The sequence below is a fragment of the Ischnura elegans genome, chromosome 9 (assembly GCF_921293095.1).
Source record: "Ischnura elegans chromosome 9, ioIscEleg1.1, whole genome shotgun sequence".
Taxonomy (NCBI): Eukaryota; Metazoa; Arthropoda; class Insecta; order Odonata; family Coenagrionidae; genus Ischnura; species Ischnura elegans.
In genome coordinates this window covers 1086841-1114807 of record NC_060254.1, presented here as the reverse complement: position 1 = coordinate 1114807, position 27967 = coordinate 1086841, and the positions used below count along the sequence as shown (strand labels likewise).

The window sequence follows — 27967 nt, the reverse complement described above, 5'->3', positions numbered from 1 at the left end:
TTTATCCTTTTCTATCCAACCCCAACGTAGTATCAATAGCTTCCTAGAATCTTCCAAAACTTTCTGTACACAAATTTCTAAACCTTTGCAGCAAGTGTTTTTTTTCCGATTTGGGTCATAATTTCGCTGGATGGCGTTGTTTCGAGATCCGTCATAGTGTTACGGGCAGAAAGAAGGTGATGATGTTCATCGAAACTTCGGTGTCCAACGTAATTACGACTCGATGCAATTAGCAATTATCCTGCGAAACACGCGCCGGGAAAAACTGGCATTTTTCTCATCGTTAAAGCCTTGCTAGCCTGAATCACACAATGCTTGTGTTTGAGCAAGGTTAACTTGAAACTGTTGTCGATTTAGCATGCGAATCGTACTACAATAGCATGTCGTGCAAACATCAATCAAAAAAGATTGGCCGGCACATATTAATTCCTTCTGAGCTTCTGAGTGCAATACTGAAACTTAAACGGGACCAGCAATTGGAAATGTCATACCAGCCAGGATGCTAAGCATGACGCAAGATATCTAGCGTGGAAGCAAATCACAAAGTACTATGAATGCCGTGGCGTCTAGACGCTCGTCCTTATGAAAGATCAAATATCAAGATAAACATAGGCTTTGGTCGGATAAGCTGAGGAAATTGAGGGAGTCGCAATTGGAGCCCTCTGTTGTCTGACGTATGCTAAATGACTGATAATGATTGCGAATAAGGGCAAGTTTTCGACTTTTTCTGCACGTGAAAGAGAGAATCTCGCAAATCACGAGATGTCCCAACCCTCCCCCTGCCCCGATCTCTCCGCGACCGCTGATTGGACCGCTCACTCAGACTGATCGTGAGGAGGCTGTGAATGGTGAGAAGACCGCGTCCATCTCATTTCACATTTCTACTTCCATCTGTATTATTTATTCATTCGTTTCAATGTGTATTGGCTTGTCGTGAAAAATTATCAGGCCAAACCGTATCAGCCAAACCGATAATCATAATAAATTCAATGGCAAGAAATGCACTGTTTTTTTCCTAAATATGCGCTATTACAAATAAAACATTAAATTATAACTCCAAAAATACGTTTTACTTTTATACTCTACACTGTTTTCTTTTTAAATGAAAAACGCAATTTGCGCATAAACGCAAAATGCAGTAATGGATAGCATTCGTGAACGGAGTAAGCAATCTTTTTAGCTCAACATCTCTTGCGAGCACAGGACCATAGCGAAGGACTTGATAATTTGAAAGGAGTAGCTGTTTATATTGTAAAAACTCAGCCTTCTCTGCTAATCGCCCAAAGTGTTTCACATGTCTAGTTACTTCGATCTGGAGAATTGTCTTTTTATATCGCTGACCCTTCACAATCCACCTCCGCTTGATTTTATTTTTGTAAAAACTTCCTTTATTGAAAAGAATTTATGTATGAATTATGATATTATCATGTTAATGTTTTCCTTCGTTTCACTTTTATCTTTTATTTGGGCTAATTTTCTTATAAAGTTTTCATGTAAAAATATTTTTGAAAATCAAAATTTAGTATAAGTACTAAAGGTAGGTAATGCCACGGACAATTCACTGAAATTTATGATGGCATGCATTGATGTACATTATACAATGTACATTCGGAATTAAATTAAAGTGTAGAGATGGGCAAAATATTTTTAAAATTGATTTAAAATATTTTTAACGGTATCTGAAACTTTCTACAGGCTTTGTACTATTCCACAATACTTTCCCCGTAAAGCAATGAGTAACGGCCGTCTGGGCTATCCGACTATATTTGGTTTTGTTTAGCCTGACAATGAGACCATATCTGAATTCTTGATGAAAGTAAGTTATATACGTAGCTCTTTTTACAATAGACCACAATTTTGGTCAAACCATTCTAAAAACAACTGGCTATAGCTAAATGAGCACTCTTAAGAAAATATAATTGTGACATTGAGCAAAGTCGATTTTTTTCAGTGATGGTCGATGTTCTCGTATTTACTTGAAATTATCACTTTTATCATCAACTTAACCTACCATTAAATATGGTTTTCGTTTTTCGATTTCTTTTCTTTATTTTTGGTAACTTTTAAAGTTTGACTTGAAATCGCACGGGACTCGTAACTAAATGTCTCCTGACTGTAATATCGAAACATAACTTCACCGCGGTTGGTCCGCGCTCCTTGAGTCGACTCGGTTGTGCCACTAGCCTCCTCTTCTCCGCTCGTGATCGACCAATCAACCACACGGCCGACCGATGGTCTCACTTGCCGACCCCACCACCTGACATTTCGACCTCCCACTCAACTGACTGCACGACCGACACATTGCCCGACTGTTCGAGCATACCATCACTGTATCCGACCAATCGACCTCCATAGCAACGAGCATAGATCACTCCGATTTTTATTCGCTCCGAACGCTCAATCTCTCCGTTCGATCGAGCGTCCAACGAGACAATTTGACCGAACTGTCAATCGCCCGACCGTCCATTCGACCACTTATCCGACCGATCACCTTCCCGTCTAACAGAAGCCCCCAACGCCTGATTTCCCGAGTGACTTATGCGCAGGTCGCCCGACAGACAGGTCTGACCTTTCGCCCGATGACAACCCAAGCAACCAACCGACCTTCCATTTCATTGAACTGTCGTCCGACAGATCGGTCGATTGTTCTGGCCACCAGCCAGCATGTCCATCGCTCGACTGGCTTATTACCCGACTGACCTTCCGTCTAACCAATTTCCCAACCGTTGGTTCGACTAACCGGCCGACCAAGGTCCAGCCGACCCCTCCAACCCATCCGCTCTCGCTCAGGTTCGCTCTTGCTGCTCTACGCACTGGCTGGCGCTGCTGATTTGCGTGCATTTTTATGTCTCCTTTCTTGTTTAGTTAGCGTCAGAGGTTGAATTTGGAAACGCCCATTGCTTTGCTAGAGCACTTCATGGTTCCAAATTGTGCCAACAGTGGGTGGGTTGATTTTTAAGCGGCTTTGATTGCATTTTTACGTTCCTATGCTGCATCTACTTACGTGAACGCATTTGTGTGTATTCATTTTGGCAAGAAAAACAGAATTTATGATTCATTTCATGGCTCTTTTGGCAGTTCTGGTCGCATTTTAAGTTGAGTTGGGTAACGCCTGAAAGTTGTTAGGGATTATCCATGATAAACTTTGCTCTGCTTGTATTAAAAGAAATGCCTCAGTTTACTAACAATGTCTTTTTAACGCCTCTTTTTTCTTCTTCTCAAGAAAATGCATTTAGGATATGGAGTTGTGTGTAGGGTGAGCCTCAGGTAACATTCCACTCCTGGAAGGCAGTGATTTTCATTTGTATCTGCATGGGTGGTGGGAATATAATGTTCAGTGACCAGTTCTAGTGTCATATCAAAGGGAGACTGTACTTAGTGTTTACATTAATCAGAACGGCCCTAATGGGAGGGAGTAATTTTTTAAGTCTCCCTAGGTTCATAGTAGTTATGTGGGGCCTAGGTAAAGATGACCCAAATAATCAGGGTCTATAATGAGGGTCCTCCCTCCTTTCTTATCCTTTTCCGGCCCTATGCTCTAGCTTCGAGAGATCCGTTCCCTCGGGAGGCATCCATCCCAGCTTGAGGTTCCTCTGGAAGATTTCACCAGTCATAGTACAATTTTTACCTTCTTAATTCGTTCTTTAGCAGCATAGGGAAAGGTTAATAGTTCTCTTTGCTGAAGAGTTATGAATAATGTCTTTTGATTAAGGAACTGCGTTTAAAAGTAAAGATTTCAACAAATTTTATGATTTTTTTCCGACGTCTTCCAGAAAATTTGGCAACACGGAAGCATAGCGAGGGTGACTGAGTAAAGAAGATGAGACCCTTTTCTATCATGTAGCATGAAGTGCGCATGAAGCATGTAATGCGCTATATGTGCAATTCATGTCTATTGAAAAGATTCCGTGCGCATGTTTACATTTACTTCGATCATCGATTCACCGTGGGTTGTCATTTTCATGGCAATAGGTAAACGAATTGCTTCTGTAAAAATTGTACAACGACTGGTCATAACCGTCGCGGGCCTCTAGCTGTGGCGACTGTTTCCTAAGGCCTATCTATATCTCTCGGAACAGGATAAAGGTCCCGATAAAGAGTAGGCTTCGAACGAGGAGGCCCCTGGCTTGGGTCGCCTTTCTTTGGGCTCCACATAATTACTATGCGCCTCTCCCTCTGCCATGTTGGAGCTGTAGATTTTCTATCCATTTAACTTTTATGCCTTCATGTGCATATCATTACATGCATTTTGTTATAGCACCCAAAAAAAGTCTTATTGATAACAAAATTACAAGCAAAAAAGTTTGTTTCTGTGCAAAATTATTTTGTGAGTTGTTTCCTTTGCGTTTATTTTTCCTTTGTTTTCATCCTTCCTTTCTCTCTCTCTTTCTCTTTCTCTCTTTCAACGTCCCACTGACCATCCAACCCCACCCCATCCGACCTCCCCGTCTCCTCGCACTCTCTTCTGTTTGCTACCCATAGATGTCTCTACAACAGGCGGGGAAGGCAGTTGAAGTCGGCTATCAGTCCGTATGTCCCGGCAAAAGGACTCGTAAGGTGCATCCGCCGATTCCCCTCAATATGTCTGTCTGTCTCTGTGTCTGCCGTCGTGCTCTAAGCAAAAGAGACTAAGGAAACGTCTTCACGTTCTCTTTTCATACTGTATCTATTTTATTACTCGTGTGTGTATTTGCATCAACGTTTTTCTTCTTTCTCTTCTATATTTACCTATAATTACTTTTTCATTTTATTTATCTTTCTATTCTGTTTTTTTTATAAGTTTTTATACATTGTAACCTTAACGTTTTGTTGGACTGAATCCCGTATGCATTCGTGGTGGATGTGCACCCTTGCAACCTTAACCATCCTGTGTTCTCTCTATATTTTCCAATCCTTCCGCGTGAACGGCGGTGAAAATTGCCACGGAAAAGAATTCTCCTGGACTGGAAATTGAACCACGGATCTAAATGCCGTGGAAATCAGAAACTTGGATATTTAAGTGGTCTGTGTGTGTGCAGTGGCTTGGAAATCCTTAACTACGGACGTGGTTTGATTCTGGGTCCAGGGGAATTTTTTCAACGATTAATATTGTGAAAATTAACCCCCAGAGTAGAGTCATCTTGCTGTGGATCTTTCAACATGAAGTCCTCGCGAAATCTTACGGAGTTGCCTAGAAGACGATTTAGGGACTAGTAGAGTCTGATGTGCCCCAGAAGAAGATTTTCGTAAGCAGACGGGTAACTAAAGCAGCCGAATAAAGTTGAATGACAAGAACAAGTTTTCTGCAATGGCTATTGAATATAAAACCTCGTCAAGGGTAAAGGTCGCTGTACTGCGTCGTTTATTGGGCACGAGGTGAATGACAGCAGTTACAGCCTCTCAACCGGAAACCCTCCGACAGTGAAATATAATCGGGTGTTTTCCCGGCGTAGGTGTTGGATGAAAAGTTCTCGGGCTTTCCACCGGGTAATAAAATCCTTCTCCGTCGACGTTTCGATGCCCCTGATGGACATCGAAACGTCGGCGGAGAAGGATTTTATTACCCGGTGGAAAGCCCGAGAACTTTTCATCCTCCGACAATGCCCACAAACATGCTCTCGACAGTTGGGGGAACTTCTGGTGAGGTTAATGGGATACAGCTTCTTAGATATCCGGGGTTGTGGTATCGCCCTAATAAACAGAATAATACTCATTTACGCACTCCATGCACTTCAATCCGGGAGACTGCTCCAACTCCAGGGATGAGAGAGAGGCTACGGGAATAAGCGAAGGCGTTCCCATGAGCAAGTCACCTTCCTCTGCACGAAAAAGGGTTAATTTTCACTGCAACGATACTTGGAAATGATAGCAATTTTGTAATTCTTGGAATTTTATATATAAAGCATAAAGATATCCCAGGTTGGGCAGAAACACAGGACGCTAAAAGATACAAAAAAAAACACTCACTGAACTAAATTTTCGGTGGTAACAATCCATCTTCCTCAGAGTTAGGTAGGAGACTGTAGGAAAAGGATGAGAGATAGCTGAGGGAAGGGGAAATAGTGGGGAGGTAGGGTCCAAAGGGGGGGGGGAAGAGTGTGCTGAGGCAATTAAGGGATTATCGGTTAATATTTAAGCCGGGAGGAAGAAATGCTTTAAATAGCCATATGTAGGTTAATTCGATGGAATTAAGTTTAAGTGGGTGGTGTGTGTATATGTATATATTTTTCAGAAATTTATACGTATCTAATTTCAAGCCTATAATTCGTTTAGGATGGGGAAAATGTTGTGATTGTTGTGTGGGGTGGCTTGCGCCCCTTTTCTCGCCCGCTGAAGTCTCCGTCCGGTAAGTTTTGATTTGGCAGATTCAAGGTGGGTGGGTTGTAGCGTGACTGTCGTTGCCAATGCGTGGCGCATCGCATGGGTCGTGCAGCATGCAGTGTGCCTTAACTCAAGCAATGCCAAGGTAGCTAATGTGTGGATGTGTGGCCGCTTTTCAATGGCCAAATTATCCCCTCTGCAAAGCAAAGGGCTAATTCCCAACTGCGATGCAATTTCGCATTGATAACGTAGGCGGGAAATATCAAGTATAGGTAAAGAGGAGAGACATTTGAGCAAGGCTAAATGAGCCAAGACCTGTCATTATGACAATTCGTAGGCCGTAGAGTTCATCTTATCCGAAGAGTAGTGCTTCCATTGCCTGCTTGGAATAATTTTCGAGTTTTCGAAGAATTTTAATGCCTGTACCCATACATCGCCCTGGGGTATTGAACGGTGCCGGCTGCATTGTGTATTATCTACGAGGTACCGAAATGTTCGGTAAGCCTTGTGTTTGCATTCATCCGTTAGAACGTTTTCTTGTCCATTCCGCCTCCCAAGATTTCACTTTTCCTCTCCCTTCCATACCTTTCACCGCCTCTCTTCAACGCATTACATGCCGTCAGTTTTTGTTGGATAAGCTCCTGCAATGAACCTTTACTTTCTCTCTCCACTCTGTCTAAAACTTTTCCCGTTACACCGTCAACAATTTGACGTTTCAATTCCCAAACTCGTTTTAAATCATTTTACCACTTCTATAGACTTCCCAGGAAAGCTTCCATCGTTGTGAGTGAACAATTTTGACATTTTTTGTGATTATTTTACAAACTGGCTACTGCGTGTGGGACAATAGGGTTTTTGTGATTATTCTTGCCAGATTTGAAATTCTCTTCAACCGTTCAATGTATTTGCCTCTAGCTATTCAATTCAATTGCATTAAATTAAGATTTTCCTACTACCCTCTTCTTAATTACGAAAATTTTTTATTCAAGACGCATTTTGATGCGTCATCGTAGTGATTAAACAGTAAGTTCCGACGCAGCAAAGTATCATAGCAGGGGTTGGTGTGGGGCGAAATAGAAATTAGGGGGAGCAATGAGTGGAAAACGTGAACCAAGCATCTGAGGACCGGATGAGGAGGAAATAGAGGTAATGACACATTGTCGCACTTTAAAAGTGGGCACAGCCTTATTTGCTTCAACTCATCTTGCTGTTCCCCCTTACTTCGCGTAGTACAATTAAACTAATTAGTTGCAAGGAAAGATTTAATTGATCTATCCCTTTTGTGAGCGAGCTACCTGAGGCAGGAGCAAACCAATCATTCATTGCTGCTTGGAATAACGTTTCTGTGCTGAGACAATGTGTTGGCCACTCTGCGTGTTCATTCCTTCCTCACTCTCTCACCTACTAGATTCATTTACACTTTGGGAACATTTTCATTAGTTTCCGAAAGAGCCAGAAGGGCGCTTAGTAATCCACACATTCTCAGTATTTTCAAAATGTGCTATAAAAATCAATAAAAACTTAAAATACGATTAATCAAATCATCATGAAAATTAATTTTTGGGAACAGCCCCAACTGTAGTTAATTTCCCCATGAAATTGGGGTCACTCCATTGGCAGCGACTCGTTTTAATGTGCGGTGGAAGATAGCATTTCATATTCAGCGGTCGTTGAGCAAAAAGGAGGCGATTTTGAGGGATGGGTGCTCGCTCATGTTGACGATTTTCGTGGCCACATTTTAATGTGATATCAATGAATTCAATTCCTTTGAAGTTATAAGTCACATCTTTTAATGCGGCGCTGCGGTGGCCAACTCTCGACAAAGCGATTCAACCACTCTCCTCTCCACCCTTCACTCTCATTGTTTCGTTCTCTGCTGCTCTGCTTTTCATCCTGAGGACAAGATTCCACCACAATCCTCGGTGGACTTGTTATCAGTGGACTCCATCTGCGGAGAGCCATCATTATCCGTGGAGCTCGGATCAAAGTATCGCTGAACCCAAATGGTATAATCTCGATCTAAACAGGGGATCGGGTTTTTGTGGTGGCTACAGTGTTGCCTTCTCTCCCCGTGGTCACGGGTTCAAATCCCGTTGGTGGCAGAGAATTTTTAGAGGTCATCCGATACGTACTTGGTGTTGTGTGGAGGACATTTTAAGCGCAGCACTGCGTCCGTCGGATGGGACGTTAGGCCGTGGTCCCCGTGGCGACTTCCGTTATGATCAGGCCAATGCCGACGCCAAGTTTCTCTCCATCCCCCCTTCCCTACCCAACCCAACCCTACCCATCTATCATGGCGCTAATGACCTCACTCGCTTCCTCCAAACACCCTTCACAAAGAGAAATTGCACGCTTGCATTTTGAAGGAAGCGCGCCGCCGCGGCCCTTCGCTTACCCGCTTCGCTCTGTGCTGCGTTTTCCAAGTCGTAAGCTTTTGCGAGGACTTTATGAAGAGAAGTTTGCGTAACATTCTGCTTGCCGTCCGAGTTATAGCACTCTGTCGTCTATGCCATTAGTGCAACCTGTTCAAACCAGCATTGGTGCACATTCATCGTGTTTTATAGCATTGGATGGAAGCGGTGACTAAGTCACCTGGTGCCGTATGATACAGTAGAGCCAAATCCGTCGTTCCGACTGTTGTTTTCCCTCCATAATCCCCTCTTTCTGTTACCTATTGCCTTGTTTGTGCAGGCTAGAGGAAAGTGTTTAATGACTTAGATTTAGTGGATATTGTCGATGGTGTTGTTCTTTTTTTTTTTTGATACGGTCATGTGACGAGGCTGTGCGCTACTCGAAGTTCGTCAAGCTAATTTGGTACGCATCAATAAAGCGATGAAAGAGCATAAATATGTTTTTATACGTTGCCAGAGCACCTGGTGTAATCCTTCGTTGGTTGTACTTTTCCTATGAAATGCATTTTGTACATACAGTCTTAAGCCAGACAGTGACATGTGTGTTCTATTTTGGGTGTTTTATTATTAAAATGGTTGAAATGTAGGTTTTGTTTGCCATCCTTCAGAAACAGTACATGGATATATATTCTGTTTAGCATTCTTAATTATCTCTTTTTTCACTTATATACACTATAATATTTTGCATGTTTTTCTTTACTTTTTGAATTTTTCTGCTCTTGATGTTGTCGGCATGTTTGCCTGAAGTTTGTGTTTTTCGTTCGTTGCTTGGGTGCCTGACTGAATATCTATAAATATTCTTCAGTTTGCCTGCTATGGTTAATGTTGATTTTTGATAATCTATTGAGAAAAAGAGATATGTCCCAAAGTCTATATTCATTGTTAGCTGAGCTAAAATAAATCATCCATCTTCATCATCCATTTATGTCCATCATCCAAGTCCATTACAGTGTCCTTTCATCTCCTCATCCAAACCCTGTGTTTAGAACATCCTACCTCAAATTGTTGTTATTATCAATAAATATATAAACTCCTCCATCATTCACTTGAACCACGAAACTAGTTACACATTATTTTTTTGCTTCCACTAAGCCTATTGTAAAATAAATTTTCTCGTATGTATGCAATACTATGTATGTATGTGTGTATATATACATACATACATGCATACACATACATACGAGATACAGAATATTAGAACATAATGCATCTAAGACTAGCACCAAAACTATCGTTCACTCTTACATTCTTATATACTCTCCTGTGTAACTCTTGTGAATCTTTATTGCGTAATGTTCTCCATGTTTCCTCTCATCTGTACCTGTACTTTTAAAGTGACACTTGAGAATCTGAACTATTTTCTCTATCTTTCTGTCTTTACTGCCTTTTATTCTGCTGCCTTTCTCACTCATATAGTTAACTATTTTGCAAATAAATTCCAACGCAATTGTGGTTCGTCGTAAACCTCCAACGGTTTTGTTTTATTTTTGATAAAACTTTTCGCTTTTCCGCGTATTGACTGATATTGCTTAAAAATTTCTTCCCGCTAGATCCATGGCAGATAATTTTACCTAAATCTACTTAAAAACGCATCATTCAGCGACGATTTTTTGGGTTCGCAATAACAGGTTCGCCAATCGTTGTGGGTGTCTTCTAGAATTCTAATAAGGTCAGATACACTTCAAATCTGAGAGTCTGTAACAGTCTAAAATGCTCAGGATTCCCGTTGAAACGAGTACTTCACTTGAGTTTCACTCCACCCCAATAAAATGATGCAAACAGCACGTAAATAAACACTTAAACATTCGGATGTCCCTCGATACAGCGGCCAATCATTTCCAAACACGAGAAATGCATGTGATCATGTCTCCCGGGGTTCATTCCGGGTGATGTTTTGTCATAGCCCCGAAGTTTGGAAAACATCTGGTTTTTTGTCATCAAGAATCTTCTGCCTACTATGCCAGGATTGGCGCTATTCCGGTGATGAAAAACTAGCCTTTTTCCGAAACATCGGCGCATGTGGCTTGGTGTGAAGGCCGGGAAACATTTTTACAAGCGATTCACGGGATAATCTCAATTGGTCATTTGCCAAAAGTGCATCTTCCCTCATCAGCCACAAATCAATGCCACGATCATTTGGGGTAATGTAAACGAGAGTGCTTATGGCGCCTGCGCAGTAAGCAAAAGGTGACACGAACTCTGAAATTCTGTTTTACTATTGAAAATTGACAAGGTTAGCAAATCAAATACTTCTATGGTGAAATGAAATAATCTCTGAGATATTATGTTTGCAGCCTCACCGCATTTCACTCCTAAAAACTCCATCTCCATCTATTGATGTCTTGAAAGCATTGAAACTTTTAACGTTGTGGTTTTCAACAGAGCGGTGGAAAATTACCATGGAAGCAATCATTTCTTGATATATCTTCCCACTATATCAACACTGCAAATGATGCTTAGTTTTTCCGGCATAACGAAGTGGAATCACCGTATAGAAAAATAAAATCTCTTTTTATACGTTCCACATTTGTTCATTACTTACACAAAATTTATCTGATACTGCTACACCATATTATTTCTCGACAATGTCATGACAGTGTCGAACCAATTTTTAGTGTAAACAAATGCCAGTGTGAAGCCTAAAAGGAAATGCAATTTCCCTGCAAACTTTTGTTTTAAATATGTGTAAATAGGTTCAGTTAAAATCCAAATAATCTTCCTTCTTCGTGAGCGTTTTCTTAATTTAATTTTTCAACCGTTTATTTAAATAAAGCACTTTTAAATAAACGCTAGCATCGGATTCATTCCAATCTTGGTGACAGACGCAGAAGGCTAAAATCGCCCTTGTTATTATTTTCAGTGTGGGCCCGATTCACTCTCACGCAAAAGAACGCGTAAGCCATAAATAGCATACATACAACGCGACAGCCTCTCGCTCGCATCCACTGGCGGGGAAAAATATCATTTGTCGTGGAGGACAAGAGCGCACACGATGGCTGTCAACCGGCCGAAACAAACTCCAACTTCCAAATAGCTACGAGAGATAGAATCAGTGAAGTAAATAATTACTGAGAGATCTAATTGCCATTCTTGTACTTTTCATAATTCGTGATTATTACATTTAACGAAAATTAAGTTAATAATCTAGGCATAAAAAATGAATGAAACGCTTCCAATCAGACCCATTACATTCATCACGTGATATAGGTTTTTGCCATTTTCACCTTGGTTCCTTGCGCAGAAGCCTAAGCGCGCCTTTGTTTAAATATTACCCCATTCGCTATGTTCCATAGTCCATTCGCCATCCAAGTCTGCTCTTGCTATCTATCCCGCAAGAGAATCGATATGCATATTTATATCTTACCACCCTTGGAGTAATTAGGCTGTGGGCCGAAATGAATATTTCCAAAGACAGGAAATCCAAGTGCCAATTTAAGGTGGGAAAGGTAAATTTATCCGGAAGCGGTTTTTCAATTGACCAAAGCAGTCATGAAAGGGGAGAAAATCCCGCCGAAGGCATTACTTACGAGAGCCCGAGAGAGAGAGAGCTCAAGAGGGTCTTTCTTCATTTAGCCCTCGGCGGGTTCAAACCTCCCCGTGCATGATTGACCGAGGCAATCGAATCGAATAACCAGTTTCGCAGATCCTTCCAACTTATGATTGGCATTCGGAATGACTGTGTAGGGGCACAGTTCTCTTTGCTCCCTTCCCAATCAACCAACCCGTCCCCCAACCCACGGAAAACAAACCCACGACTGACACAGCATTCAAACAAGCAGACACACTCGCACAACCAGACACGATCTCTTCCTATCGCTCGCATCGCCTCTCTCTCTCTCTCTCACTCTCTTTCTCTCTCTACACCTTTGTGTTTCTCGCTTCTTTTTCTAGATCTTGCAGAACCTTCAAAAAAAGCGAACTGAACGGAGGGGACGGCTAGCCTCTGACGCGCCCAGCAAAAAGAAGTTCAGCAAAAGCAATCTCATTTTTAAGGTAACCACACGCTCCACAATTTATCATGAGAAAAGAGTTGGACAAGATTTTTTTCACTGGGGAGAAGATGCCAAAAAAAGGAAATGAAACAGTATATGAGCAAAAAGATGGAGATGGCAAAAGTATGCTGATATTTTTGGGGGTGATAAAAAAGGAGGGAAAACATATATTTTGCCTCTGATGATGACAGAGAGAAGTATTTCAATTGTGTGTGTGGTGTGTGATGAAGTTGAAGTACTGCTGTATTATGAGAGAGAACATAGATCTGAATCTGTTCAAAAAAACCTTCCTTTTTTAACGCTCTGGGATAGAAGGTTGCTTAGAGAGAAGTATTCTGAGTACTGTATGTTTGAATGCATAACTATTTATGGTCAACTAAGCCCCAAGTATTTACCGATGCTGCATTTTTGTCTTTTGGAGGAAGTTGACGACCTAACCGCTGCACTCATATGCATATGGAATATATTTATATATACATATATATATTATATATACATATATTAATATATATATAGCTGCTGCTATTGCTGCTACTGCTTTAATTACTGATTCTATCGCCGCAAATAATATTAACATAGTCTTGTTGTTATGATTTGTTAAATAAACTATCTTTATGTTGCGCAAATATCTTGATTTGCCTCTTTCTTTTAGTAAAAATGCATGCGCGTTGCTCAAGGATTTAAATTTCTGTCCAGACTAAGCCCATAGCCCAGAAATCTTATTTCTTTACCTTGCCCGGCTGTGCTGTTCATGAATTCAATCTCACGAAAAATTTCAGCCGAGAGTTTATGCTGATCCGAAGCGTTTTAGCCGTTACTATCGTTCTATCCTCAGTGAATGTTTTTTTTTGCCGAATCGTTCGACGTGGGCTTCGATGACTTGCATGTTTCGCTTCAAGTAGGACACTTTTCTCTTTTTAACAAATATATATTGCTTTTCTCAAATATATATTGCTTTTCTCAAACATATATTTCTTTTCTCAAATATATATATATTGCTTTTGCGCGCCTAATACTCATCCGCTAAGTTTTTTTATTTGTGTGAAATGATTTTTTGGAATACTCACCATTTCGCCCTCTCCGAATAAACTAATGATGCGTTGTTCATTTGTTTACTCTTTTTCCTTCCGATGATACCACATTGAGCTGATGACGAGAGACAGTCTCGCCTTTAACAAACTTCCATTTGCTCTTATTTCCAACTGACCAATCTGGCTCTTCCTCTCCTTTTCTTCCTCTTTTTGCATTTTACTTGCCACACTTTCTAAATTTGCCTGCTTCGTTCAAAAGAGTTATCTCCCCTCTCACCCGTTACATGTAACTTACTTACTTTTAAGTTGCTCATCCCAAAGTATCCGTCCCGATACCCACAATAACACCACCACCAACTAGATGTGCAACTTAGAGTCGCTGTGTGTGTCTAACCGAATATGGTTACTTAGTAGTGTGTCCCCCTTAGTGTCCCCGGGCAGCCTGTGTTCGTCCCCACACTGTTTAGTCACCACACTCGCATCCCCTGCCACTCATTAGTAATCCCCGTTGTGTTTTATTTGACGTTTGATGTTGTACTTCCGCTAAAAAGCTCTTTGTAATAGTTCACCCATTTTGATTTGCAGTCAATTGCGGCCGCTTAAAGCAGTGCGTGACGGAAAGAGTTTTTAACAGGACGCATCGCTCCCTGTCGTTCTTTTGTCTTCAATTTGTTATAATTCGTTTGAAACTCACGCTATTGTCTCGAAATTTGAAGGGCACTCAGTACAAGACTTAGGACAAGGGTACACCCTTTTCAAAAATTTCTCAAAAAATACGTTTGCGGGGTATATATTTGTGGAATAATGAAAAAGGATTAGAAAATTCACTTCTACCTTCTTAACTGACACTTAATTCCTGGCCACCGTTCCGATACTGTTAAGCCATTTTGACATTGTTACGTCATGAAGAGATAATGATAGAACAGTGCGGAAACCAAACTCGAAAAAATAGTTTAAGTTTTCAGCGTACCGGGAGCATTTTATTCCCTTTATTAAGATTTAGCATTAGTATTTTCCCAGAAATAAAACGTTACTCTTGAATTGCAGTCAAATAATGGAAAAGGTGCATTCAATGCATGCTGAAACTTTCAGAATGATATCAAAAGTTACTACGCCGCGAAAAAAAACACAAAATACGGTTTTTCGTGAAAATTTAATCGTTTTAAATGAATACAATAATCTTGAAATTCACGTTGTGATTCTAATAGTCCCTTGTCAGCATTTACCCGTGTCGTAGTTACCGTAGTATTTAATACTGCAGAAATTTGTTAAATTTGAGCCTCAGGTAAATGTTGAAGGAAACAAGCATTTTCCGGTGAATGGATAGAGTGAAAAATTTTCTGGCGACATTAGATGAACATCTACTCAATATTCTCTGTCAATTTGAAGTTTTAATCAAGTAATTGGAAGCGAAAAAAGAAACAACTATGACCAGTGGAGCGATGCGTCCTCTTGAAATTTTCTCTCAAGTCGTGAAATCACTTATATCCAATGGAAGCATCGGGTTATCTGTCAGCCATATGTGAGGAGAATTTTTGAGCTAGCCGCCATTCTACGTGGACTCCGTGACTGGGGGCCATTCGATATGGCCGCCGTCCGCATCTTTGGGCTTTCTAAGATCCTTGGGCTTCGACCATCCACTCCCACTAAGCAAAATTACGGGAGGGAAATGGCGTCGAACGCACAGTCGTGGAAATCCTCGCTCGAGGGCTGCGCCGTCATTTTTTGATTCTGGAAACATTTCTCGAGAAGGCGCCCAAAAAACATATGGCTTCAGATAACCCGAAAGTATTTGTGTGAGTTTCTTAAGGAAAACAATTGTGTATCCTGAATATTCGCAACATCTCCGGCAGTGTGGGAGGCAAAATGCTTTGAATGGGAAAGCCTTTCCTCCATGTGTTGCGAATTTTGACTAAACAAGGAATTGATGAATTTGAATAAGCTTTATTTTTCACTTGGTATGTTCAAAATATGTTCTATGTTTCTCCATCCACATTTTATCAATGAAAACTAGTGTCCATAGCTGTAGTATTAAATTTAAGTTTAATGTAATTTTTGTGATCCTAGATAGTCGTTCCATCGTAACCCATGACAACACTGCCTTTGCAACGGTAACTATTCTGAAAAATTGTATATTATTTAATGTCGACTTGGAATTGAATGACAATCATCAGATAGTGGTATGATACCTTTTGTTGTAACCGTATGTTATTTTAATATTTAATTTTCTATTCATCTCTGATTAATTATAATTTTAAGGCATTTATTATGTGTATGTTAGCGTACTCTTCCAAGTGAATTTACTTGTAATGTCAAAAACGGATTTACTCTAGATACTATTTTACATGTAGAAAATTTCATTTAATTTATTAAGTTGAATACTTTACGAGGGAAGTAGTATCATCCCTTATCCATACCTTTGCCGAGATGCTTCTACATATAATTTCGTATATTTCATGTCACTATCAAGGTAAACGATTAAGACAGCTATATAAAACTGTAAAATATTGTTTAATTTTTGGTAGGCTAAATTTAACACCACTGACTGTTTCCCTTCAAGTTATTAGTCACTGCATGTATTTTTAATGTTTAATTATCTTATTATTTGTGTTTTCATGCATTTAAACGTAAATTTGTTCCAGATTGGGTTGTCAAGGTGATCTTATGCACACGTTACCTTTTGAAATTTTGTGTGACTTTCTTAATCCATTTCTCGAATATCACAAACTTTCATTACTCTGCTCATTGCAAATGTCTAGAAATGTCATTCTCTTATTTTATAGCATTTTTTGTGTGTTTGAAGTTATTTGTGTCATTGTTATGAATTTCTCCCTAATGCCACAGTGTATCCATCTATCATTTTCAACACATTCTTGGCACTCACCTATCCTCCTTTCCGAGTGTTTCATGTCTGCGCCAAATGCTACGGATGCTGTGAGTGTATTTGTTCTTGCTATGTGATTCACCGCATCAAATATTTGTGAAACGAACATATTTATGAATTGGCCTTTCCTCAAAACTACATTACCGATTAAAAATGTTTAAAAAAATGAAGTGCATATTCAGTCGCGAAATGACTGCTGCTCGCAATTAGCGCTTTCCATACTTTATAGATTTCAAAAATTTTCAATTCTAAATTACCAATTTAAAACCACTAAGAACATTATTGAGTACATTCGAGAGAATTCTTTACTCTCGCTGGATCGCTATATTTTTGTGATACATTACGTTTTAAAACTTTACTTCTTGATCTTGATAGTTTCTCAGAGTACTGAACTAAAACTTTTCCAGCATTCACCTTATGTCTCTTGCAAAGGCTTCCGCGGTGAATAGTTGGTGCGATCACGTTTTCCAACACGTTGTTAGATGTCTGATGAGGACAGTTCCGCCGGAAATCTCGCAAGCATTCAGGTGTGATTAAGCATTGATATGGAATGGACTTATACTCGCGAGCGATGCCGCATTTGCTCAACAAACGCGACTGTAAAATAGTCACAACTACCACGTGCCACTGCGAGAAATCCGGGCCTTTAAATGATCGCCGGAGAGACTGTAGTCGTACGATATCGAAAAACGTGGCGGAAAACGTGATCGCCTGTGCCTTGAATACCAGGAGTGTAGGAAAACGCTTAAATACTTTAAATTAAAGACGAAAGTAAATGTTAGGTAAAGGTTTCCCTCTATTTTCTTTAAAAAAATTTTACTGCGATAGGTTAAGTTTTTAGCAGGTGGCGCACGTCACAAATGAGTAGATACGAGTCTCAGTCGGCTAGGACCCAACCGAGTTCTCCCTCGTGACAACCGGGGAATGGCTGCCGATGGCAATGTTACCTTTACAATGAGTCATTTTCAGCATATCATTCAGCATACCATCGGCAGTTTATTATATTTGTCTCTTGAGTCGTGCGACAGAGGCGGAATGAGAGTACAGCCGTGATTTTAACCTTGATACGCTTTCAACCGAGGCACGCCTTGCCAAATATATCCCTCCATGTTTTCTGCATGATGTAGGGGCGGTCTGGCCAGGTCGGCGATCGCCGACGCCCCTGTGAGCTAAGGGAGCCGCCCGCAGCTATCGTGAAACCTATTTGAAAGGTCTGATAAAAAACTTGATTATTTGAACCATAGTTTTTTCCCAATTAGAAAATAATACGTTATAATTTTTTGCTTAATTCATAGCATATTTCTTTGTAGGTAAACATTTCTCTTCGTTTATAGTTGTCGTTTCCGAGGAATGAGCGTGAACAACGTCTGCACTTCCATCAGATACTCCCTCCTGCTCGTGACTTACGGGATAAGCAATTTACTGAAGGCAAATCAGCATATTATTCGCGAAACATTTCTTCCTATTTAGATATGGATTACGCATGCATGTGCTTATAAAGTTTGTTTGGAAATGAGGTAATTTTTATGAGCAAGTGTCGTGGAGAGCATGCCTTAGAAAAATATGTGGCTGGGCCGTGAAGAAGCTGGGAACGTCTTCTGGGTGTTGTAGGAAGCTTTTGGATGAGAGGAGCTGTGATTCACCCGTCCTTGAGTTCGCAACGAACATGTGGGATGTGCGCCGAAAGACTAATCTCACCGTGAGCTCATTAACAGAGACTCAGGAAAGCTGCACGATTCGTCAAAAACTGCTGCGGATGAGAAGGAAGCGTTTCGAAGCTTATATACGACTTGGGCCGGTAGCCCCGAGAAACTCGTAAGCTAAGTTCTTAACTGGACAAATATCTTGCAGAGAGACACGGAGATTATCATCTTAGAACCTCACTGTGCTCCATAGAAGCGATTAGATAACAGAAATATTTCGTGACACGAAATTATGTAGCAATTTGTTTTTCCCCGAACAATAAAGGACGAGAAATGCTTTTTGGGTCTCAGTTCGTGCATCTCCTTTTCCGTCGTATTATTTTGTTAACGGCTCCCGTCCCCCCCAAGCCCCTGCTTGAGAGGCAGAATGGATATTTGTTCAGAAAGAACCTTTCGCAGAGCCTTCGTGCGGAATCAATTGCTCACTAAAGTGTGAAGAACACGAATACGACCACGCGATATACTTGCACTAGACCTAGGAGAACCCGAGAGGCCGCGACCCTAACGGCATTAACTAGTGACGTCATCAACTTATCTTATAAAGGGTGAAAACCTTCCATTTTTCATAACGAATACCTCGAGAAGTAGGCCACAGATTGCAAAATGGAAAAATACAGGCCTCTTTGTTTTCAAACTCAATCACTAATGACAGTAACGGAAAACTGGTTTAAACTTCAAATTTCCAACGAACTATTAATCAATATATCCAAAGTGACTAAAATGTCCACTCAACTTGACACTTCCCCAGCGATTCTCCAGTGAAAAAACATTTCTAATTGAATGTATCACATATTAGAATCATTTTGTTCGTGCTTCAATTATTATACTTAAAAGGTGATTTTTTTATTCTCCTTCAACTGCAACCTTCGCATTTCCCTTATTTTCAGCAGCCTCAGGAGAGGATTTTTATCTTTGTTCCAGATGTCGTTACATTACCGATGAACCTCGCTTAAATTTTGAATATTAACGAGCAATTATATAATTACCGAATTTAATCCTTATATTTTTAGCATAATTTGAACAAATATGTGAACGCTCTCGTTGATATTTCATGCATTTGTAGTAAGAAATCTGCCTCAGCAGTTTTCTCTTTTGTTGATTTGATATTAAATATTTCATGGCGAGGTTTCATGCAATATGAGACTCAATATTCATGCAGACCGGCCTACGCATAAAAGAGTAAAGGAAATAAGAAAATCCGCGAAGAAAAAAACTAATTTGAACCCAATTATAATTCGTCAGAAAGCGGCGATTTTATATTTTTTTAAGTATATGTCTAAAGAAACCAAAACATATGTTGGAGGCAAGATACGAGGGCAGATCGGAAAGTAACCCACAATATTTCTTTCTCCCCTGGTATTGCAGTTGGAATATTGAAATTTCACCACGATATAGTTTAAAGTTTGAGCTATAAATGGTATTTTGTTTTTTCGTTTAGCTCTAGCGAGAGAGACTCTGAATGAAACATGGCGCGCATGCTACTGTCGCCCACATGTGAAGAGCAGTGAAGTGTAGTTCGATATTTGTGGGCCAAAGAGTATTCACCGAGTGAAATTCACAGGTACAAGCGTGGCGTGTATTGGGACAACATTCTGGACCATAGAAATATTTGCAGATGATGTGAATTCTTGCGAGAGGAATGCGTGAACCTTATGTTAGTGATTCGCAACGCTCCAAGTACAAGTTTCAACCTGGCAGAATGTCCGCGATATTGAGACGGCAATCTTGAGGACCTGCTTGTGCACCCGTGACCCTTATAGCTGACGTTCAACATTTCCCATGATGCAGTACACGACATTGTTGATGACTCGTTGAAATTCCGCAAAGTCAGTGCTCGTCTGACTGACAACCATAACGGCCAGCGAATGAAGACAAGTTTTGATTTGAATGGAGTTGGAGCACCGCTAGGGCGGGAGGTGCTGAAAAAATTCCTGGCCGTCCAACACTTATTAACGGGTGGAAATGGAATCAGCAGTGCGCAGATGGCTATACTCCCCACAAACGAACTTCTACGTATTGAAACCAGGACGGGAGAATGCGTTGATTAAATTGGTGACGATGAAGAAAAGTAGGTCAAAGACATCAGTTAATTTGTGATTTGTCTGGTTGAGGTACGTATAGCATTTTTAGGACAAAAAATTATTGTGCGTTACTTTACGTACTTCCGATCTGCCGCCCTTGTATTTTCAAGGAAGAAAAACTATATGCGTTATCTTCTTAAACATTTACTTTATCGTAGCACGAGCAGTAATCGCCAAACGTCATTCTCATATTTTTTCATAGATCTCTCGTATTTATGGTAGAATTTTATTTTATCCTTTTGTGTATCATGAAAGCTTTTTGGGAATCATTTTAGGATACTTAGGAAAATTTTTTTTGATGGAACGGGAAACATGCGCTATTTTTAAAACTAGTTTTAACATATTAAACATATCCATAGGAATTTTTTCTTTTATGACGTTGCAGTAAGAGTATACTATTTTATAAAAATTTCTCGTTTTCAGAGGGTTGATTACGACGTCTTCGGGAAGTAAGCGCATGGTGTCACACCTTTCGACTTTGAAAATTCGTTATCTCAGTTAAAAATGATTTCACGAAAACGATTAGCATGTAGGTAAAGTAGGTTTGGCAGCTGGCATTAGATATTATTGGTGAAAGGTAACTTCTCTCTCCAGATATTACCAACAGTTTGTCAGCTAGAATTCACACAGCCAACTTGTTATCCTAAAAATGCACGATTGTAGCATTCAGTTGGTAATTAATTCAACTTATTCATATACTGATAACTTAAACTCATGTTGCAATTGCGTGACAGAATCTGCGGTTTATAGATTATGACTTACTTATCCCATTACTTCTGGAATGGTAGCATCAGATATCCAGAGCGATGATTTATTAACAGTCATCAGTGACTGACCGTTAATAAATCATCTACGGACATTATTCTCCTCAAAGCTTTGAAAAATATTACAGAAATCGAGCACATCGATATCGATAGGAATAGTAGTTTAGAGTAAATGGTGCAAAAGAAAACGGGAGACATAGACAATATAAATACATACGTCAAATATCGGTGATAGACCTAGTTGCGACGAACTTAGAGATTAAGTATCACAAAATATGTCTCTCACGGCAAGACGACCAATTGCCCACACCAAATTATTCAAATCACGTGAAATTACGTGAAGACACTCTATTAAATACTCATACCTATGCCAAATCCATGATATCGAGGGCCGGGTAAGCAAATCAACATAGCCTGTTGACAACTAATCTATACGATGCGACCAAGGATGGGCAACGGATTACCCTTTTTCGTAACACCACGTGAGCCACACACAAGCAGGCTCTTAAATTCCGTCGTGTTCATAAATGCCATACGTTTTCTTTCCGACAAAATTTCCTAAATAAGCTTAAAAGTTTGGATTAAATCTATCATTCTCACGTCCTGAAAAACTTTTCCCTTATAAAATTTTCGTAACCTTAGACAAAGTGGAAAAATAAATGGCTATGGGAAATGATGTCAAAGACAATCTCTCCTAGATATAATTAGGCAGTGAAGTATTCATGGTGAAGCAAAAACCAAGAAATGTTCCACAAACTTTTTATTGGCTGTCAACTAGTTTCAACGTCTGAAGCGTCATTATCAAGACAAACAAAACAGACCACTAATAAAAATTAACATCGTTCCAGTGCATTGTTTATCTTGATGTTGACGCTATAGACGTTGAAACTAGTTGACAACAAATAAAAAGTTTGTGGAACAGCTCTTGGTTTCTGTTTCACCATGAATATTTCATCGTTCCACCAGGTAACGCCCAAATCAGTTGATTTTATTTATAGTGAAGGTTTCTCGGGGGTCGCACCGCGTAAGGCCCTCCAAAAAAAAACATTCTTTTTTCAAAATCGTCAACCGGATTTCGATGACCCTCGGGTATGCAAGGATAGGCAAAAAGATTTTCGAAAAATTATAAATAATTAGTCAGCGGGAGGCGCCTAAATGCCAACACCCTTAATTTGTCACACGATTTCGCGAAAACTGTCGAAATAAGGTAATAATAATGGTAAGTTATGACCCATAGGACTAAAATTTCATCGGTTTTACGTATCGTTCCCCATTTAAGCCTTGCGGCCCGTGCAGCCTGGCGCCAAGAGTGGCGCTAAGCGATGCGGCTCGCGCGACGCGGCGCAACAGACGGCTGAGGCCGTCCCCCTCCCCTCCCTCTCCCCCTCACCCACGGACGTCCGCCATGTCCACATGCTTCAGTGACTCTCTCAAATTCAGATTTTGAACTCGTTTCGTAGACCAAATCATGTCGGCACGTATGGTAATCATTCTTAATTTTATTTTGAAAAATCGTCATGATTTGGTCTACGAAACGAGTTCAAAATCTGAATTTGAGAGAGAGAGTCACTGAAGCATGTGGACATGGCGGACGTCCGTGGGTGAGGGGGAGAGGGAGGGGAGGGGGACGGCCTCAGTCGTCTGTTGCGCCGCGTCGCGCGAGCCGCATCGCTTAGCGCCACTCTTGGCGCCAGGCTGCACGGGCCGCAAGGCTTAAATGGGGAACGATACGTAAAACCGATGAAATTTTAGTCCTATGGGTCATAACTTACCATTATTACCCTTATTTCGACAGTTTTCGCGAAACCGTGTGACAAATTAAGGGTGTTGGCATTTAGGCGCCTCTCGCTGACTAATGATTTGAAATTCGTCGAAAATATTTTTGCCTATCCTTGCATACCCGAGGGTCATCGAAATCCGGTTCACGATTTTGAAATTTTAAAAAAATGTTTCTTTGGGACAGCTTAGTCCTCCATGTTTCGATGGGCGAGTTTCTCATCGAAAAGTCCGATGGACCCGGACGGAGACCCGAGAAATCTCCACTGCCGTTGAAAAAAACAGACATTAAATCAGGATATATAGAATGCTTTCGGAAATCGTCAAGCATCAATGCTTTGCCTGGAGTAATAAACTCTCCACATAGATCTTTGATGATTTGTAATTCATTTCTGTTCGCCAGTGATTATATATAACCCTGAGCGCCGATTGATAAATAGGGAATAATGATAAATTATTCATTTTTTCTCACTCATAACATTTTGTTATGAATTAGCATAAACACAGAATACAAATGAGTTCCCGCATTAAAAATTGTTTTAAACGTTGTAACTGTATTCCTTAATAGAGATACGCTATGTACAATGTGAGCATGAGCATTATGTAGTAATCATATTTGAATGTACCTTGATAATGACGCAGTAAATTGTGGAAATCATATTTGTCAGAAAATAAGCAAGTGTGTATTGGATTAAAAGCATTATTATTCGGAAGTGTGAATTAATCAAAATTGCATTTAGTGACACCGACGGTCCTCACCCTGACGAAGTCAATCCGAAAAATTGCGCATTTGGCCATGTTGAGAAGAAACTCGAGAATTTCGCTCCGTTTTCATAGATAATGAAACCCGCAACTGGAATTGCAATTGCAGGTGCATTGATAGCAAATGCAAAATGCAAATTCACAATTTCCACTAACAAACTTTGTGCGTTTACCCAATCTAAATAGTCGTCGGCCGTGATTGTAGGGAGCGGACAGGTGCCATGGCGGCCGTCATTCCGTTGTTTCACTTCAGTGTTGGGCGCGTGGCTTTGATCAGATCCAGTGAAGCTGATGAAGAAGAAGAAGATGCCATCCGAGTTGAGTTCACCGACTCAAAGCCATGAGTGTTGCACCACCGTCCTGAGTTTGCCACCTTGTTGCTCTTCTAATATCAAAGAGCGAAAAGGGAGAATAATAGTGGCAAGTTTTCTGCTATGTGCAGTACCCGAAGACGCGTGCGTTGTAGATGCTTGCAGGCGCGTGCTGACGCTCGTCAATTGTTTCCCCCAGGATCGTCAAACGTGTGCGCGGCCTCTGAAACGACGATGACAGATATCACGTGACGCATGGAGCATAATTTCTTGCGGGACGAGTTTCCGAACTGACGCAGCTCAACCGCGCTGGAAAGCACGGATACTCCATAAAGGCAAGCGGCGCTCGGTCACGCTCTAGGAAAGCAGGGTTCGAAGGGGTGAATGGGACCCACTAAAAGCGCTGCTTTCCAAGAATCACGCATCGGTGGCTGCTTGATTTTTGGTGCTCAGGAGTGAGATCACGGATCCGTGAAAGTGATTTGTAAGAATGCGGCAATCACTGCGCGACGACGGTAGACATCCTGTCAAAGACCAAGTCATGCAGTAGTCACTTCTCGTATATAATCATTTCAATTCTTCGCGATAATTCAAAAAACAAACATAAAATTGAAATGAAGAAAGAAGAAAAGCCATCCCATTTAGCACCGCGATTTATTTCATGAATTGAAAAACTTTTGCTATCCCTGACTTTGCGAGGAAATAATGGCACCTTTTATCTTTCTTTCCTTCGGTCTTGCTTTTCTCTTTTATCTTTCTCTCGTGACGCCTCCTACCATGTATAGTGCGATGGTCAACAAAGGATATTTTTCATCTAACCTGAGGAAATCTGCGCCAAGAAATCATTGCTCTCCCTGATAGTACGACGAAAGAATCGCACCTTTAAATTGTCTTTTCTGCATTCTATTGTCTTCTTCTCTAGATCCCTCCCATCATATTGCTTCGGTAAACAAAGGATATTTTTTGCTTCAACTGAAAAAAAATCCTCTCTCAATTTGCTAAGTGAATTTTGCCAATAATCTCTCTTCCTCCCACGACCTGTAGTTCCTGAACATGGCGAGCGTATTCATGCGCATCTTCAACCTGATCTGCATGATGCTGCTGATTGGCCACTGGTCCGGCTGCCTCCAGTTCCTCGTACCGATGCTGCAGGGATTCCCATCCAATTCTTGGGTCGCTATCAACGAGCTACAGGTGAGCCCCGCACTTGGACCTGAACATAGTAGTGGGATGGTAAAAGCAAAAAACGCGTGCGTGTTTTACTCTATCTCATTTGGTTGGCAGGAGATGAAGTGTAGGCATCCCATGGTCGTGTCCATCCTTCAACAAACGGAGGGGGCCACTTGATAGAGACACACAAAAAAGAAACACTCACACGGGAAAATAAACCCGGAAGCTTTCGAAGTACTAACTTCTTTCTCGTAGTACTTCGAAAGCTTCCGAGTTTATTTTCCCGTGTGAGTGTTTCTTTTTTTGTGTGTCTCTATGTTTATTGATATTGACTTGAACTATATATATATGTATATTTCCTTTCATCCTTGTGTCCTCGTCCATTCCTTCCCTTGGTGAGTGGTGAGCTGCCCCAGTGCCATCTGTTGGTTACTCTTGTGGGCCAAAGCAAAGGGAGTTTTCTGTGTATAAACCCCCGCCGAAATCATGGTAAATCTATGCGTCCCAGTAGCTCAACTGGTAGAGCACCTGGCCGGCAACCAGGAGGTTCTCGGTTCGAGTCCCAGTAAGGCCGCATTTTTATCCTCTGATTTCTGGCTTTTTTTTCATCTATCATATTACCGTTGTCCTCGTCCTTTTTCCGTCCATCATCTCCTCTCCTTTGCCAGTTCTCCGCGTTTCGCGTTGACCATCACAGCCAACTCTTATCCTTCGCAGGAGTCTTTCTGGTTGGAGCAGTACTCGTGGGCTCTGTTCAAGGCCATGTCGCACATGTTGTGCATCGGCTACGGTCGCTTCCCGCCCCAGTCCCTCACCGACATGTGGCTCACCATGCTGTCCATGATCTCGGGCGCCACCTGCTACGCCCTGTTCCTCGGCCACGCCACCAACCTCATCCAGAGCCTCGACTCGTCAAGAAGACAGTACCGCGAGAAGGTAAGCGCCATGCACCCACTCACTCCAACGCAAAACAGCTGACTGCCGCATCGCGTCACAAGTCAAAGTTATCGCTCATTTCGTGGTATTTTATGCTGGGTTTATGAGAGTATGAGTTGATATTTTCCATGCCGCCGTAAGTAGGAATCCAGGTATGCCTATGAGCAACCAATCGACTATGAATGCTGGTGGTAGCTGAGAAGTCCCTCAATTATTATTACCTTTTAGCACTTCCTTTGAAGGAGTATAAATTCGAGTGGTTTGGGCCAATTTTCATATTTGAGTAAAGATTTCCATCAAACAGAAAATACTTTCACATTTTATGCAAAGATGTACATTAGGGTGGTCCTTATTTTTCGATTTTTCGAATTTCTTTCGGGACACCCCCTCATTTTATGCCAATTGGTATAAAAACATATCCTGTAAAATATTATTGCAATTGGATGACGGGAAAACGTGCCGCATCGCACCCAAAGTTGAGAAATTTTGGTATTTTCGGATGTTTTTCGGATATGAATGGCGATAAGAAGACGCTTTCCCATTTTCTCCCAAATAAAACTTCTTCTTCTTTCTATGGAAGCCTAGAATAAGATTGCAAATTTAAAATTACATTTAGAAAGTTATGGAACAGAAACCTTAGCACTGGAAACCTGGAAACTTATAGCCAACAATATTCTTATCATGACCAATTAATAATATTTGATCGGCGTTTATAGTTTCTATTTCCAAATTCTACCATGCCGGCCCTACATATACAAGTTGGTTTTAAAAAGTGTCCTCGACGCGATCAAGATCGGGAAGTCGTCGTCCTCTGTTTTAAATATTTCAAAACCTAAGGAGAATAAATCAATAAGTCCAAATAAAAGCCCGTTTCGGCAATAAACAGAGACAAATATAGCATTAAAGGCTATATTGACGAATATTAAGTTTATCTAAAGAATTTCATGGTTTTACGATGAGTGAGAATGATACACAAATGTTGAGTGTATGCAACCCGCGTGCCACCCAAAGTGTCTACTTAGGGTGGGGCGCGCTCACTCTTGGGGCCGTATCTCGGGAACCACTGGTCACAATTGGAAAATATTTTAGGAGAAGTATGCCAAATGTCCATTGTATCGTTAGTTACCATAGAAAATTAGTTGAAAAATACCAGCGTCTTCTTATCGCCATTCATATCCGAAAAACATCCGAAAATACCAAAATTTCTCAACTTTGGGTGCGATGCGGCACGTTTTCCCGTCATCCAATTGCAATAATATTTTACAGGATATGTTTTTATACCAATTGGCATAAAATGAGGGGGTGTCCCGAAAGAAATTCGAAAAATAAGGACCACCCTAATGTACATAATACCCCTGTCTTAGGAAGGTTTTGCATAAGTAGGAATCCCGTCGTGGTCAGTTGAAAGCACAGCAGTTGCTGAATAGGGCTTTCGTTATTTCTCTTACCGCTAGCAGCTGCATCCAAACACTAAATGTGATTTTTTTATTCTTTTTATTCTTGAAGTCTTTTTACTTAATGAAAATTTGCTCCAATCACTTGAATCCACACTCCTTTTGAGTTAGTGCTGCAAGACCATACTAATTTAATGAGCTCTAAGATACCAGTAACGTTCATTGTCCATTGCTGGCTCAGAGGCATCCCTGGATTCCTACTTACGATGTGTTCGTATCATAATCCTATACTCTCCATAGACCGAGCACACACTGCCAATTGAAGAGTGACTTTGATTTTTGACCGCGCTTTGTTGAGCGTATTCGCCACGAAGGCATTCGGCATTTTGTCTCTTCTCGCTTGTGCCACTCATAAGATGGAAATAAAGCGGTGATTGGCAGCCTGTCTGTCT

The 27967-nt window shown here is 40.8% G+C and overlaps 1 protein-coding gene across 1 annotated transcript in view; it reads left to right on the top strand.

Moving 5' to 3' along the window:
- LOC124166124 (potassium/sodium hyperpolarization-activated cyclic nucleotide-gated channel 3) overlaps nt 1-27967 on the top strand; it is a 295929-nt gene that overhangs the window by 231155 nt on the left and 36807 nt on the right. The window contains exons 5-7 of the mRNA XM_046543779.1: nt 12603-12704; nt 25060-25209; nt 25903-26121. Of these exons, the coding sequence (XP_046399735.1) occupies nt 12603-12704; nt 25060-25209; nt 25903-26121 (471 nt within the window). The remainder of the gene's footprint in view (nt 1-12602; nt 12705-25059; nt 25210-25902; nt 26122-27967) is intronic.